This window comes from Physcomitrium patens, chromosome 9, assembly GCF_059467195.1.
Source record: "Physcomitrium patens ecotype Gransden chromosome 9, ASM5946719v1, whole genome shotgun sequence".
Lineage (NCBI taxonomy): Eukaryota > Viridiplantae > Streptophyta > Bryopsida > Funariales > Funariaceae > Physcomitrium > Physcomitrium patens.
Genome location: NC_143418.1, coordinates 1,328,133 through 1,344,056, shown reverse-complemented (window position 1 = coordinate 1,344,056; position 15,924 = coordinate 1,328,133). Strand labels below are relative to the sequence as shown.

At 34.5% G+C, this 15,924-nt stretch overlaps 1 protein-coding gene across 3 annotated transcripts; it reads left to right on the top strand.

The window, feature by feature from the left end:
• The first annotated feature begins 4,818 nt into the window (after positions 1-4,818).
• On the top strand, positions 4,819-8,051 carry LOC112286234 (protein EXORDIUM-like 7). 3 transcript variants are annotated; one of them, XM_024527936.3, is made up of 4 exons: positions 4,819-4,961; positions 5,136-5,384; positions 5,781-5,961; positions 6,222-8,051. In XM_024527936.3, the coding sequence occupies exon 4, from the start codon at positions 6,376-6,378 to the stop codon at positions 7,441-7,443; it is 1,068 nt and encodes a 355-aa protein (XP_024383704.1). In that variant the 5' UTR covers positions 4,819-4,961; positions 5,136-5,384; positions 5,781-5,961; positions 6,222-6,375; the 3' UTR covers positions 7,444-8,051. The 3 variants fall into 3 exon arrangements, with proteins under 3 accessions (XP_024383704.1, XP_090108983.1, XP_024383703.1); XM_090252857.1 differs by having other exon boundaries at positions 4,829-4,961; positions 5,131-5,384; XM_024527935.3 differs by lacking the exon at positions 4,819-4,961 and having other exon boundaries at positions 5,310-5,568.
• Positions 8,052-15,924: the final 7,873 nt, after the last annotated feature.

Genomic DNA, 15,924 nt, shown 5'->3' with positions numbered 1-15,924 from the left:
TGGCAAGCTTCACAGTAGGACCATGTTATGGGAGAAGGACTATGATGTAGAATGCTGTGGGACTAGGACCCTCATCAGCCTCCTTTGGATTTGTATGAGGGCTAGTTCAAAGCACTTGGCTACAAAACACCACCTCTTCTTCTTCCCCTTTCACTGAAACTGTCACACCCTGCCTGAGGCCCTCTGTGCACCATTGCAGCTAAAGGTTCAATACTCCAAATGATGTGATGTTGCACTCCTTTACTCACAAGAGCATGTCAAAGGTGAGAATCCTCGCATTTGCAAGTGGACAAAATAACACACATTTTTCCAAAATTGAAATTTGGTGTGAAGCTCTAGGATCTTACACCATGTTGGTTATCATAAGCATGGTAAACATGAACTTATGCTTTGGGTTTGTTAGTAATACAATCAAACAAAAATACTGTGTTTGTACGGTTTGCAGTGGTTGTCACCAACTATCTATTTATACTTCAGACAGAGGCTCATTCACTGCTTCATGTACCTATGCCCTAACAGCATGCATGCATTGTGAACAAAATCAGGTTGAAAGTACTGATTTGGTGATAATGTGGGTTGTTCCACATGGGTTTGTGGCTAACATACTATTAGTCTACATGAGCAATTTTTTCTTTTACTCTCTTAGAAAATTCTGGTCAAAAGTTATTGGATAACATGTTGTAAAACCATAATACAGTAGAATAAATATATATATATATATATATATATACTTTGTTTATTTTGAATATCATTGTTGAGGTTGTCAAATTTTCTTTGTATGATTTTTTGTGGAATGAATCTATATTCAAGAACAATAGCAAAAACCCAAAATGAAATGAAATGAAGTCTCAATTCACATCTGGTTTTGAAAGTTACAATCAGCATATGCTAATAATTTATTGCTTATATTGCTTAATTAAATGGAAATTTAAAATGTGTATCTATTACCTTTGTTGTTTTTTTCAGGTCAAAGGGTATCTTATTGTTGTGATCTTATTATATTTTCTGACCATCAGAACACATACTTTAATTTTGATCACTCATATAAGTATGTGTGATGAAATGTATGTACTTTTATTATTATCACTGTGATACATATATATATATATATATATATGTATATAATTTTATGTGTGTAAGGTTAAATAATTTGTAGTATAGAGCACTATTTGAATCAAATACACCAAAACATTTGACATTGCAAAAATATATTAAGGTCATGGTTATGTTTGGACATTGGTGAAAAGTATTAAAATATAACTGACATTTTCAAACATGATTAAAAACAAGAATCAATTGCCAATTTTCTATTGCTACATCTTTAAAGTCATCATGTTAAAATGATAATTTTTTAAAAATGAAATGAAGATAGTTTTACTCTACTGAATGAATTACAATTAGTGTCATTCATTGGTCACATGGAACATTGCAAAGGCCGTCATCACTAATCAAACAACCATTTTTTTATTACCATTTTAAGACTGATTATAATATGCATGAGATCATATTATCATCAATTGAAATAATTTGCTTAACAATAATATATGGCACACACTTCAAGTAATAAATTATGTCTCAAATCATATCATGAAAAAGATGCCATTCCACACAATATTTTGTTTATCTGCAATATACATATATAAATATTTGTATGTGTAGAGAGTTGTTAATGCTACATCCCCAATTGACATTGTTACACCTTACATGACTTCCACATAACTTAAGTTGATTAAAAAGTGCACTTCTATGGCAGCCAAATATTTAATCCCAATATTGACCCAAACATAGATTATATATATATATATATATATATATGTGTGTGTGTGTGTGTTTTTGGTATGTTAATAAAAAAATGTAAAATTTTGAATTAAATAGTTTTTAAATAAAAACAAACAAAAAACAAACAGCTTGTGACTTGTTATTTCATAAAATATTCATTGTCTCCCTCTTAACCACCACCATTTCTTAAAGCAAAGTATGGAAAAAATACAGAAAAGAAAGAGGCACATTATTAGCTAGTTGGCTATGAGATGGTCTTGTGGGGTGTAGCAATATCACTTCCAGATATAGCATTACCAATTCTCTATACATGTTTTTTTTTTTATTTAAATTCAATGGTTCTCAACCTTCGTTCACACAAAAATGAACACAACTTTATGGTAGATACTCTTTTACTGAGGTCTCTGTATTTTGAGAATGCCAAGCCCTCTTTTAGTTTTCTTTTTTGTCACAAATGCATCAAGCCCCCCAAAAAAGTTTAATAAGTCTGTGCCATGTGATTAATGTTAGGCAAGTCTCACATGGTTTTCAACCTAAACCAAAAATTTGAATCTTGGGAACCAGGATCCCACAGCTGGCTCATTGGAAAAGTAAAAGTTGGTCCAGCAGACGGAACTGACTTGTGGGGGTGAGGTGGAGCACACAGCCATGGCAGCAGCTGCATCAGGACAATTTTGAATTCATGAGTTTCTTTACTGTTGAGCAGAGTCCCTGTCTTGGGGAGAGAGAGAGAGAGAGAGAGAGAGTGAGTGAGAGAGGTAGGACGCAGTACTATCTTAGCCCTGGTAAAGCCACTCAAGGCCCTGCTAGAATGCCAGCTCTGAGCCAGCTACACAAACCCCATAAGAAAAAAAGAATATTCATATATATATATATATATATATAAAAGTCAATGTATGAATGAATGATTGAATATGACTCTTCCTCAGCATGCTTTTCAAAGTGGTTCAAACTCTTTCACTGGCCGCTCAACAAAACAAAGGGGATCCCATGCTCTGGGATCCAACCTTTTCAAACAGCCCCTTGAATCCATTAGAAAAAAATTAAAAAATTAAAACGAAAAATAAAACATACATGCCCAACTAGTTCTTTGAAATGCGGACCTCCCTCCAGACAATGACAGCCAGGATCCAACATACTTTCCAGTTACCAAGGCCAGGGAGTAATGGCTCAAACCCCCTATCTCTGTGTGTGTGTGTGTGTGGCGATGAAGAAGAAGAAGAAGCAGAAGGGACTTGGGTGCCAGTGCCTCCGGGAGCTACTCCCAAGGCGAAGTGAGAAACACAGAGAGAGAGAGAGAGAGAGAGCTAGAGAAAGATTAAAAAATGTTGGAGGCAGGGTTGAGTTAGAGATGGTATGAATGGTGGGAGACAGACGAGGGCAGTGAGCAATGAGCCTGGATTGGGGAAGTTTCATATCTCCTCCAAAGGCTGGGAGATGCCCTGACCCCTCAGCCCCCAACTACTACTCTTCAAGGCCATGGTGAGACAGACAGACAGACAGATACAGGCAGGCAGGCAGACCCACAGTTACCCACTGTAGAAATGGGTAACTGGAGTGCACATTATTATTTCACGCTACCTGCCCCTGTAAGTACCCTCAATCTCCCCCCCCCCCCCCCCCCTTTTTCCTTTCCTTCCCTTTATCCTCATCCCTTCCCTTCCTTGCTTGCTTCTGCCAGCTTGGTGGCCAACCTTTGGTTTTGGTGTTATCCATGCCCTATGAGCTCCAGCTGGGTTGTGTTGCTCCATGCTGGGTAACCCAGTGAGATGAATGAGGACAAGGATGACGAGAATGCTCTCATCTATGGAGCCTGCTCCATGTGGGTCTCTTCCTGGTGGGAAAGAAACTAAGGCTTTTCCATATCTGGAAATTGCTCCCAATGGAGGCTTTCTTGTAAAGCCTGATTCTCTACCCTGTGCTGGCCTGCAATCAACAGAGTACTGTGGTGTGACCTGGAACCCTGTTCCACCACAATTGCCACATTGCCAATTAGTTTGAGGCTTTGGAAAGAATATTTTCAGTGACTCTTATAAAAAATTCTGAGAAAAAAGCCCCATGAAGTGCTTGATAGCTTGTTCTCACCCGAAAGAGGAAATGAAAAATGGATGTTAAAAGAACTCAAAATCATGTAATTTGGACTGACATTAAACCTTATGAACGTATTAGAAAACTAATCACCCACATTCTTCCTTGTGCATGCAAATTTTGCATTCTTTCCCACTGTCTTTTTCTAATCTGTGATAACCTTTCTGACATGAACAAACATTATTAATAGCTTCACTGTGAAACATATAATATAGAAGAATTGCATGGTAAGACTCTTGTTCATGTAACATTCTGTTGTTGTTAAAGCCACATTCTCAGTATAATTTATTTGCAATATCATGTGAAAATGGAGTGTTAAAAAGTCTGCTTGGAAAGAGTATGTTTGCTACATGTTACAGAGGAGGTGGAGAAGAGCAGTTCATCATCCATCCACTATGGGGGGCTGTGATGAAGGCTCTACTGCTTGATTGTGCAGGAAACCATGCAGGATTGTCCACACTGATTTTCTTTGCTGAGGTTTTTCTGCAGATCCTGATAGTAACAGTACCACCACCACCACCACTGCTCTCCAAATTTTCTATTTTCTTTCTGATCACTAAACTTCATGAAGAGCTTGACAATGCTTGGTTTCACTGCAACCCACCTCAATCCCCAGCCATTATCAAGTCCACAGGCTTTACATGCATGCACGAATATAAATATATAGGTTTAAAAACTAGCATCATTTTAGTATCATTGTTTGAAAGCAAGATGGGGGAAGGGGGGGGGGTATTGAAGTAAGAGTTTGCAAGTTGTGGGATGGAGGAATATGGGCTGATTCCAATCTCCACATACATGCATAGCTAGCTATTGGCCCTCTCATGCTGGAGTCTGTTGGAATGATGGCTTCTCTCACCTCAAGACTAAGAGTGGCAAAAGAAAGGAAGAGAGGGAAAGAAAAAGAAACACAACAACAGCAGCAGAAGCAGCAACAATAACATCAATTAGAGAGTATAAGATTTTTTCAGAACTATATCAAGACCATCTCCCAAGCACTGACTGCATTGTGGGCAAAGCTAAAGCTGCTGGGCCTGAATGCTTGCAAGGGCACACTCAGTCACTCTTCTTCCTCCTGAAGGAGGGAGTAGCAGAAGGTTGAAGACCTACCTCGGTTGTGTGTCCTTTTTTTTTTTTTTTTTTTTTTTTTGTTTGTTTGTTTGTTTTCTGTTTTCGGGGTAAGCTTCGGCTTCTCCATGACAAGCAAGCCGAATTTCCATCATCAGTATCCTTCTGACTGGAATGCCTGAATGCTGTCTGCCGCAGCGCAGCTCCAGAGCTCAGCTGTAGCTCTCCATCGCCAGTTTCCATCATTCAAGTTGTAGCAAGCGCAGGTCGTGGTTTATTCCAGCTCAATCGCACGGGTCTGCCACTGCTCTGGGTGCAAACTGCAAGTGCTGGCAATCAAAGTTTCTTTATGTGCAAACCCAGTTTGTGGGAACGGCAATTAAGAGTCGCTCAGTGCCTCTTCGAGAGGGTAGGTCAGAGAGGAAGTGTCCGCGTTGGGGTTGCTTGTGACGGTGAGTTGCAACGACCGTGACACACATCTGGAGTTTGTTTCCCAAGAATTAGTCGAGTGTCTTCTCTTCTTCTTCCTTCTCCTCCGTCTCCTCCTCCTCCTGCTGCTGCTGCCATGAATGTTGTATAAGATGCAGTTATCCATGCCTTTTGAGGTTAGAGGGGATTGATTTGACGGTCATTTGTGTAAGGACTCGGATCCCTTCTTTGGTTCTTGTCTTGATTGGGGAGGGTTGGAATGTGTGGAGTGTGGACCGTGGTAGTGATGAATTGTTTCGGAGTTAATCAGTTAGGGTCGGATGCGGACTTGTGACGATGGGGTGAGGGAGTATAAAGAGATGATGCTTTAGACGGTGCTCACTCACCTTGGGATCTGTCGAATTGGTTTCCTTATGCAGAGAGGAGCTAGCTGGTCCTCGGTCAAATCTGAGGCTCCTTGCAATAGTGGACTATCGGCTTTCTTTCAGATCTCCAGTCTTGAAGGCTACAGGTTGGGTAGCATTGTGCCAGAATTTGGTTTTCGGCATTGTTTACTCAGTTGAGGAGCTGCTGCTGCATTGGTTTCCCCTGATGCACAAGGTATGTGCGTGTCTCCGCGATTTTCCGTGGTCTGTTTGCGGTTTTCACAATGTGGTCATGGAGCTTGTGTCAGAGATAGTTTAAGTTGCACTGACAGGTATATGCTGGTGTCAAAATTCTTCGAGTTCTTTCCAACACTTCTGTCGTTGGGGCAGATACACGGAATCCTTGAAAACAAATTGATATTCGGTAGCTGGAGGTGCGAACGATCCCTTCACAGATACTGCATTCTAACGAATTCTTCCGTTTGGTCTTGACAGACGGGTACAGGTAATTCTGTGAGATAATTGGCTCAACCTCTCCGGTGCAGGAGCCGTTCAAATTGGAGGAATACTTGAAGCATACTTTGGCATTGCGACTTGTAAAGTATTTGAAAGAAATTGGCAAGGTAATCTGGTTGGTCATCTGGACCCCATGGCGAGCTATGGCAATCACCGATTCTGGATATCCGCAATCCTCTTTGCATCGATGTCGGTCTGTGTACTGTCCCGAGTAGCCTCTTCAGGAAATGACAAGAGCGCCTCTGCCGCCAGCTCAAGTCCCTCGACCGTTTACCGCCCATTTAGGCCATGGCCAAACGCTGTCAATATCGCTGAATCAAAAGTGCTCGTGAAGGATCCAGTTGTCAACATGCAGTACCACATGGGCCCTGTACTCACCTCAGCGATTCACGTCTACATCATTTGGTATGGCAGGTGGAAAAACTCTCAAAAGAGTATAATCCGCGACTTCCTGGCCTCCGTCTCCGCGCCCGCGCCAGTTACCGGACCATCGGTGCAGCAATGGTGGTCCACAGTGCAAACCTACACCGATCAAACGGGTGCCAACATTAGCGCATCGATCATGGTAGCCGGCGAGCACGAAGACCGCAATTACTCTCACGGGAAGGTCCTTTCGCGTCTAAGCGTGCAAGAGGTCATCCGCAGTGCACTCGCAGAAAACAACGGAACACTCCCAGTGAATACGAAGGGCGGGCTTTACATGGTCCTCACGGGGGAAGATGTGATGATGCAAGATTATTGTCGAGCTGTGTGTGGATTTCACTACTTCACATTCCCTGCGAAGGTCGGCTACACGCTCCCTTACGCGTGGATTGGGAATTCTGGCAAGTCATGTCCGGAGGTGTGTGCTTTCCCGTTTGCCATCCCCGAGTTCATGGGCGAATCGTTCGCTCCACTGAAGAGCCCTAACAACGATATCGGCGTCGATGGCATGGTGAGCGTTATTGGCCACGAGCTCGCAGAGATCTCCAGCAACCCGCTGATCAATGCATGGTACGCAGGTGAGGATCCGTCTGCTCCGTTCGAGATTGCAGATCTCTGCGAGGGGATGTATGGACATGGTGCGGGAGGTGGGTACCCTGGCGATGTACCTGTGTCCAAATTCGGCGCGAGCTACAATGTTCATGGCGTGCGAGGCCGGAAATTTTTGGTGCAATGGCTGTGGAATGCCGACATGAATTCCTGTCAAGGTCCTGTTTGAAGACACTGCAAGAAGAATGCCACGGCAATTCATTCCCTACGAGATTAGTCGCTGAGTTTCACATAAAATCTCCAATGCTGATCCCGAATCTTCCCGATTCTTCCGGAGTAACCACAGGTCAGTGCCGCGCGATCAAACGTGACCTTGCACTCGGGAGTCTATCCCGAGTGTTAAATTGTTTTGAGCCATGTAGGAGCTTCAGAATCAAGAGTCTTACGATTTGCTGCATTGGAACAATTCGTTCCCCAGCAATCTACTCAGTAGTTGTGCTTCCAATCAATGCAGAGAATCTAACGGGACACACACGTTTTTTTTTCTTTCCCCCGTTTTGAGCATTTTCCTGTTTAACTATCTGCCAAGGAAAGTCAAGCAAACCCCTGTTTGTGGTGATGGTTCAATACATCTCCTTTCAAAGCTTGAACTTGTTCTAGTTCAAGCTTGCCTTACCGTAGTGATTTTGTGCCTCCACCCTATTAGAAGAATGCCGTGCAAATCTCTTGAAAATCGCAGTTTGGGGTGATCCAGTTTGCCGCCATTTCCCGGTGCCCACTTCCATGATATGCATGAATTAAAGGTATTTCACCACTAGTGGATGTTTCTATGTTGCATTTCTTTGAGTCTGGAAACAGTGCCGCTGTAAGTGAAACTACTTATCCTTTGAGGATCATGTGCTTGCAATCCTTGGTGAGGCATCCCTTATATGAAATGGAGTAAATTTGTCTTCCAATTTTTTCCTGTCAGATTTCTCCATTGAAGAGTATTTCCAATAAGCAACGAAGATTGTCTAGAGAGTGAGAAGCTATAGGAGTCGCTTACCACTATCTGTGTTCTTCTGCAAAGCTTCAAAATTGGTCTAAAGCTTGTGGGCAAATGGGGAAAATTGCTATCACATTATGAGCTCATTAAATTTTGATGTGAAGCTGTTTACATTGCTGTGCGACACTCTCGCTGTTTACTTCCATATTCACCATATCTGCGATCACTGTACAAAGCTTCATCGCTGGTTTGTTGCATTGCCTGCATTATTTTTGAAACTAGCGTTGTTGCAGCAAACGAAGTCTTGGGCTAAATTGTCTGTGGTGTATTGCCATTGTGGTGGAAGGTCTTGTAATAAATACAACTGTAACAAGCAGTATTGGTGGAATAAGAACAAAGAGAATTGCTTCATGAATGGGAACTTGTTTGAATTGAGACTCTAAACTCATGACCATAAGCGCTATGGAGAGTGTACCTAAAATCTCTATAATGTATATGAAAGTATTAGCTCCTGCAAACACGCAGTATTTATCTGAATAAATCAATGACCAAAGTTAATATTCAATAATCATACAGACGTTAGTTTAAAATTCTACGTTTTGTATACCTCACACGTTTTTATTTTGTAATTTCCAAATGTATATTCGTACAGTACTGAAAATTCCTTTCTGTATTATTAATATTAATACTGCATTTTCTATTCTGATTATAAATAATGAAAAAAATTCTAATAACACACACATTTATGCATGTATCAATGCATGGTTAAATGAATAAAGAAATTCAAGAATTAAGTGCTGTAAAGTACAACTTGTCTTAAAAATTCCAATCTAAAGTTTTAAATAAATATTTGCTAAATGTCTTTATTACTATCAACTTATATTTTTAAAGAAATTTATGTATACAAATTATTTTTGCATTATTCATTGGTTTTTTTTTTTTTTAAAAAAAAAAACAAAGTTCATGTTTTGTAAATTTTTACTTTTAAGCTATAAAAGTTTTTACCATTTTCGGTTTATTAAAGTTCTTTTTATTTTTACTATAATACTTTACAACAACTCTATTTTTTATTTTATTTTATTTTATAAAAGATTTCATTTGACTAAGGTAGTGAAATATAAATAAGATAGAAAATTAAGCTATATCATACTTTTGCCAACACAACTTTAAAATTCATCTATAATATTTTGTGGTTCTCAGTTTCTGTATTATTTCTTTTATTAATCAAGTTCTAATTGTTAATAGTTGTGCATTTTTTTTGTAAGATTCTACATAATTATCATTTTTATAAGTTTGTCTTTATTATAGAAGAACTTATTCTTTGAATTAAAGAAGTTGATTAATCTATTTCTTGAAATTTTCATAATGTCTAAGAAATTGTAGATTATATTCTATCAAATTGATATTATTATTTTTTGAAAAATTTAAATTATGAAAATTAGAAAACCAAGATTTGTAATTAGAAACAAGATTCAATATAATTTAAATCATATTTTTGCAACTTAAAAATTATAGCCGTAATGGATTAGTTATTACATGTTTTTTTAAATTATAAATAAGAAATAAATAAATATGCATTTAATAAAATAGTTGGAAGAAATTTTAATTATCTAAAAGAAGAAGTAAATTAAAAAAAAAATCATAGCAAGTCTTTTAAATATTTCCATAGTTAAAAAAATATATTTAAAGATTTATAAGTTTAAATGATTTACAGAATAAAATAAAACGTGTATCTTTATACAAAAAAATAATATTATCTTATGTCCTTTTTTTATAATTACATTGGCATCATTATCTTAGAAAAAAGAGAAAAAAGAGAAAACAAAAAAAAAAAAAACAAAACAAAAAAACATATCTATCATATTAGACAACTTGGATATAACACAAAGAAGCCTTTTGAATGGTTGTGAAGAAAGGAATGTGGGGAACTTGGAGAACATGGAATCTTAGGAACATGGGAACAAAGGAATGTGGGAATATGAAAACTAGAGAACCAAAGAAATAGGGACTACATAACTAGAAAATATGGTAATAAGGAAGTGTGGACGAAGAAAAGAAAAGATGAATGTGTGAGATTGTAGTGCCTAATGGCACAAATTCCAACTAGTATTTATATATATATATATATATATATATATATATACACATTTTTTTGTTAATTAATATTATTGGTTGTAATTTTTTTTTTAATTATAAACGTTTATTAATCATCAAAGATGATGCATTAAAAGCAAGATGGAAATTATTCTTGCTTGGGCCATAAATAATCTCCAAATTGCTTCTATCATGGCGGCCATGGCGGCCATGGCGGCTTACCAGCCACAAAAACTTTATAAATTACTTCTTAAAATTATTATTATAAAAATCAATTAATTATTAGAAATTAAAATTTATTAACTATACACCATAGAACAAAGTTAATTTTTAAAATTTAGGTTAAATATTGGAAGTTATTAGTTTTTAGGAGATTAATTAATAATATAAATACTATATATATATATATATATATATTCTTATTTATATTATTAATGATCATTTTTATAAATTTCATAAGATATAAAGGAATTTAGAAAAGCTTTTGTAACCATATTTATAATTATAATAAAATAAAATAATGTATGTAATAAGACTTAAATTTAAATTTCTTACTATTTCTCTATTTTCAATAACTTATAAGTACTTTTTACTAAAATATTAAAAATTCTATTAAATGATTGTGATTTAAAAAATAAATAACATAATACATTTAATGCTTAGAATGCTAATAATTGATATTTTGAAGAATTTATTATATAAGAAAATTTTTAATAACTAAATATTTAGATAACATACTAATTGTTTAATTATTGATATCAATTTAAAGGATATTTAATTAATGATGTTTTAAATAGAAAATAATTAATTTTTTATTGATTTTTTTATATATATCATATTTGTAATAATATATTCTAGAACCATATTGTAAGAACAAATACCATAAAAAGTAAAATTTTACATAAATTTTGGAGTTTTATGTGTATCCACGAAATATTCTATAAATAGACATTAATATATGCAGGTGAATAAAATTCTATTAATCACATAAATGAATGTTGCCAACAAAATTTCTTTTTGTTTCTTTGCTTACTTAAAAAAAATTGCATACATTGGCAGGGTTAAAGTGTTAAATTTCTTATTGAAATTTTGAGGCTTGGTTTCAACAACGAAGCCAATTTCTTGCCTTAAACACATGATACAAATTCATCTTGAAATATGATGCAAAAAAGAAGTTGCCTACTTTTCCATTACCCTCAAAATATATATATATATATATATATATATATACATACATATTAATTAATTAAAGATGAATATACATGAAATAAGTTTTTGAGGAGACCACTTGCAGTAGTTTCTTTTCTTATAATGAGCACAGTTTTCTCCATCTATATTTTATGGTTTAATTTGAAAGATATCGATTATTATTATTATAATCATTGTAGCACTCAGAAAGTTTGTGTTTGGATTTCAGCAAACCAAGCAAATCCGGACTACCATGATCAACAAAACCAAGCAATCTAAATTCCTTGTTGCTGAAAACGGATCACTTTCTAAAAATTTAAATGAACATTACTCTTGAAGCAGGAATCTGTGAAGCCAGAATTCAGTATCTTCAACCATTCTACGCTTCTTATTTACTTTGGTGAATTGATAAGCATCTCATGCAATTGGGTGCAGGGAACGTGACCTTCAATATCTCAGTTTTTTGCAACAAACCTTGTGAAACCAGTTCTCACCGAGGTGAAATAGCAAGTTCTGGGGTGTATCCAAAACTTTTGATACTTTTGGGCCATGCCGGAGTTGGTTGGTGCATTGCACTTTCTCGTCTTTCAGGTTCTCATTTGCAGCTGCAAGGATTTCACATGGTCCTTTTAGTGTTCTATGCAACCACTCTGACACGCAAGTTTTGACGCTTGTTAGGTCCACCAAGTTGTCGATTGTTACACTCTCAACCTTGAATAGCTGCAGAGCAGAAAGCAAAAAGCCACCTGCAGAGGAGTTTCATTTGAATGTGAAAATTTTGGTGCTTTGCTTTTGAGAGGTAATATTAATTTTGTGTTGTGCAAGCTGTAGAGTTAAGGACTTACATTTGGTTTTGTAGAAAATTGGTGAAAGGATATGTTAAATTCTTTACTTCAAGGCTCTTATCGTGGAATCGCTTGGTGATGAAGGCCACAATGTCACCTGAGATGGTGTTAATGATAGTTAGTCCACCTTGATGGATATTGTCTTTGATACCTCACCCATACTCTCTAGCTGTAGTATATATTTTCAAGTGTCCTACCAATAAATTCTTTTTTGTTTGAATTAATATATATATGTATGTATGGATGTCAATGCTTCTTGGATATTATATTGATGTCTATGTTTTTCAAATATGGTATCAAAGCAACATTGCAAAATTCAAATTTCTTAGAATACTTCCTTTGTATACATAGTGTAGAGACCTATAACATCACTACTTACAAAACTCTTACATCAACTTATTAGAATTTGTTAGAAATAATTCTTTTTTTCTTAAATACTCTATGTATTCTTTCAAAGTTAACTACCACCATATCAAGAGATAACCTAGTCTTAAAAGAAGTCAAGCTAACTAATTCATCTAACTTCCATTTATAGAATTATATGATAACTTGCATTACAAAACAAAAAAAAACTACAATAGATACTTTTAGGATAAGCCTTGGACTTGAAGCTAGAGAAATTCTATGATGATAGCACAAAGCGACTTATATATATCATGACCATATCTATTAAACTAAGCCTTCTATCATAACTTAATAATTTTTGGGAACCAAAATCCATGTAGAACTCCTTGTGTAGATTGTTTGAAGTAGTCAATGATAGTTATAAATTTAAACTTAAAAATTTACTAACTCTCATTTTATTTTTCAAAAGCTTGAAAATAAAAGTCTATTTTTTCTAGTTCAAACATACTTTAGCCTACTTATCAATAATTGGAGTCAAGATAGATGACTTTGATCTCATGCAAATTGTAATAAAATCTCTACTTGACAGTTTTGAACATTGGTTGTAAAATTACATATGCTCAATGACTTTTCTAACTCTAAATCAACTACAAGCTCAATTAATGTTTAAAGAGTAGAAGATAATCCAAAACCAAAGGCAAGAGATTTATTTTAATATAAACTACTAACACCAATGCTTTATACTTTTGAAGCAATCAAGATTGTCAATCAAATAGATAGTCAAATCAATACAAACATCTAAACTTCTGGCTTTATGTCCAAAGAAATCAAGGCCACATGACTTGATTTCAAGGTTCAAATATTAGATATGATAACCAAACCATTAAATATTTTTATTGTAGATATTACAACCATTTCAAAGAGATATGCCATGAACAACTTACAGATATTTGTAAACTTGAATCTAATAGACAAGTTAGATTTGATTTATATCTTTTAGCCAATGTTGCTCAAGAAGATTAGAACTGATTTGTATTTAACACTTGTATAGTTACCAAAATTATAGAATTACCAGACAAATAGAAATTATGAGATGTTTAAAGCCACCATTTCTTTTTTAGATGTAAATAGCACTGATTTAGGATAGTATATGGATTTAGATACAATTTAGCATATTTTTGATAATCATAATAACTTCTTTATTTTAGATAAATGTAGCAATAATGTTAATATAGTTGGTAGATAAAGCCACATCATTTCTAAATAAGAGACTATCAATTTTAGATTACCATTCAAAAAAATAGAAAATATCTTTGATATTTTATATGAATATGACCTCAAAAAAAAACTTACTCTTAATTGGCTCTTTCATTGACAAAGGTATAATAGCATATTTTAATGAACACAAATATATTTTGTATAACAAAAATAATAAGAAAATCATAGTCATGGTATATAAAATAAATAAAACATATTGTATCAAGTAATAGCTCCTAATTTGGATGTTACATTAAGACTTGTATTTGTTGAGATAGACATAATCAAGCTTTGGCATTTTTTATTGGAGCACATTAACTTTGATTGCCTACTTAAACTTACAGCTAAAAGTATGACAATTAGCATAACTTACATATCCATCTACAAACAAGTTTTTACAAGATGTCAAGCCAAAAAAAAAGTGAGAGAAATTTTTTTGTATCAAAGTATATCCTGAGCAACTAAACTTCTTAAGCTGCTACATATGGACTTATGTGGATCCATGTTTGTTACCTCTCTAGGCAAGTTAGAGTATTTTTTTTTTTATTATAGATGACTATAATTGTTTCATATAGATAAGTTTTCTCCAAGAAAAATTAGCTATATTCCATCACTTCAAAACTTTTAAACTAATGATCAAATTGCAACTAAATAAGAAAATTCAAACAACTAGATGCAACCACAATGATGAATTTTTATCCAATAAATTTATCTAATTATATAAGTTTGCTAAAATATAATGTCAACTCATAAATTCAAGCACTCCAAAGCAAAGCGGGATTATAGAAAAAACCAATTGCAAACTTCTAACAATTTATAAATTTTTTTAGTTTGAAAAATGAACTTGTTTCTTAATCAACATTGTTTATATCAAATAGAGGCCAATTACAACATGCTCTATATTATTAATAATAAAGAGATTATAATACTAATTTTTTATGTCAATGATTTATAATTCACTAGCTTAAATCTCAGATGCATCATCCGGCTTAAAAAATGGCTCATGTGAAGATTTGAAATGACAAATTTTAAAAATGTGGCTCTATATCTAGGCAATGAGTTCATTTGATTTTAGAATAAGATTTTCTTGACACAAAAATCATACATTTTATAGATTTTGCACAAATTTAATATGATAGAATGTAATCTTGTATTACTATATATAGCCAAAGATCTAAAATTAGGAGCAAAAGATGATTCCTTGAGCATAAATGCTAAGCAATATGAGCATCTTATTGACATGCTAATATACCTTATAAACACTAAATCTAAACTATTCTTTGTAATTGGAATATTGAGCCGTTTCATGCATAATCTTGAAATTCCACATTTAGAAGCTACTATCATATTCTTAGATGCATTAAAGGTGCCCTAGACTTTGGCATCTTTTATGAAAAACATGTTAGTTCTATAATAATAGAATACATTGATTCAAACTGAGAATAGTGTTGAGTAGATAAAAAATCAATCATGGATTGGATCTTGAAGTTAATAAGAGATTTAATATTGTCATTGTCTAAAAAATAAGAGACTTGATATTGTCATTTTCTAAAAAACAAGAAACCATAGCTATTTCTTCTATTGATGTGAAAACAAAGATACTAGTAGAAGAAATTTGTCAAGCTATAGGGCTTTATACCTTGTCAACCAAAATCCATGGCTTTGCATAAGATCTTATTGCAATATTTTGTGATAATCAAAGTATCCTAAAAAAAATCAAAATCTTCTTTATTAAAAATAACTCAAATACATAGAATTATGATTGCACTTTATATATATATATATATATATATATATATTAAAATAATAGATATTTTTTTATATTTAAACTCATGATTAAATTGTCAACCTTATCACAAAGCCATTGAAAAAATAAGGGTTATCAAACTCAGGGATGACCTCAAAATAAAAATAAAAAACTAAATCTATTAATATAAAACTAAGATTTCTACAAGTAGTGCCTCGATTCTTTCATATTCTTAAATCTACAAAAATC

Excerpts from the sequence above, each read along its gene's own strand:
- LOC112286234 (XM_024527936.3), top strand. The coding sequence starts at position 6,376 with ATGGCGAGCTATGGCAATCACCGATTCTGGATATCCGCAATCCTCTTT.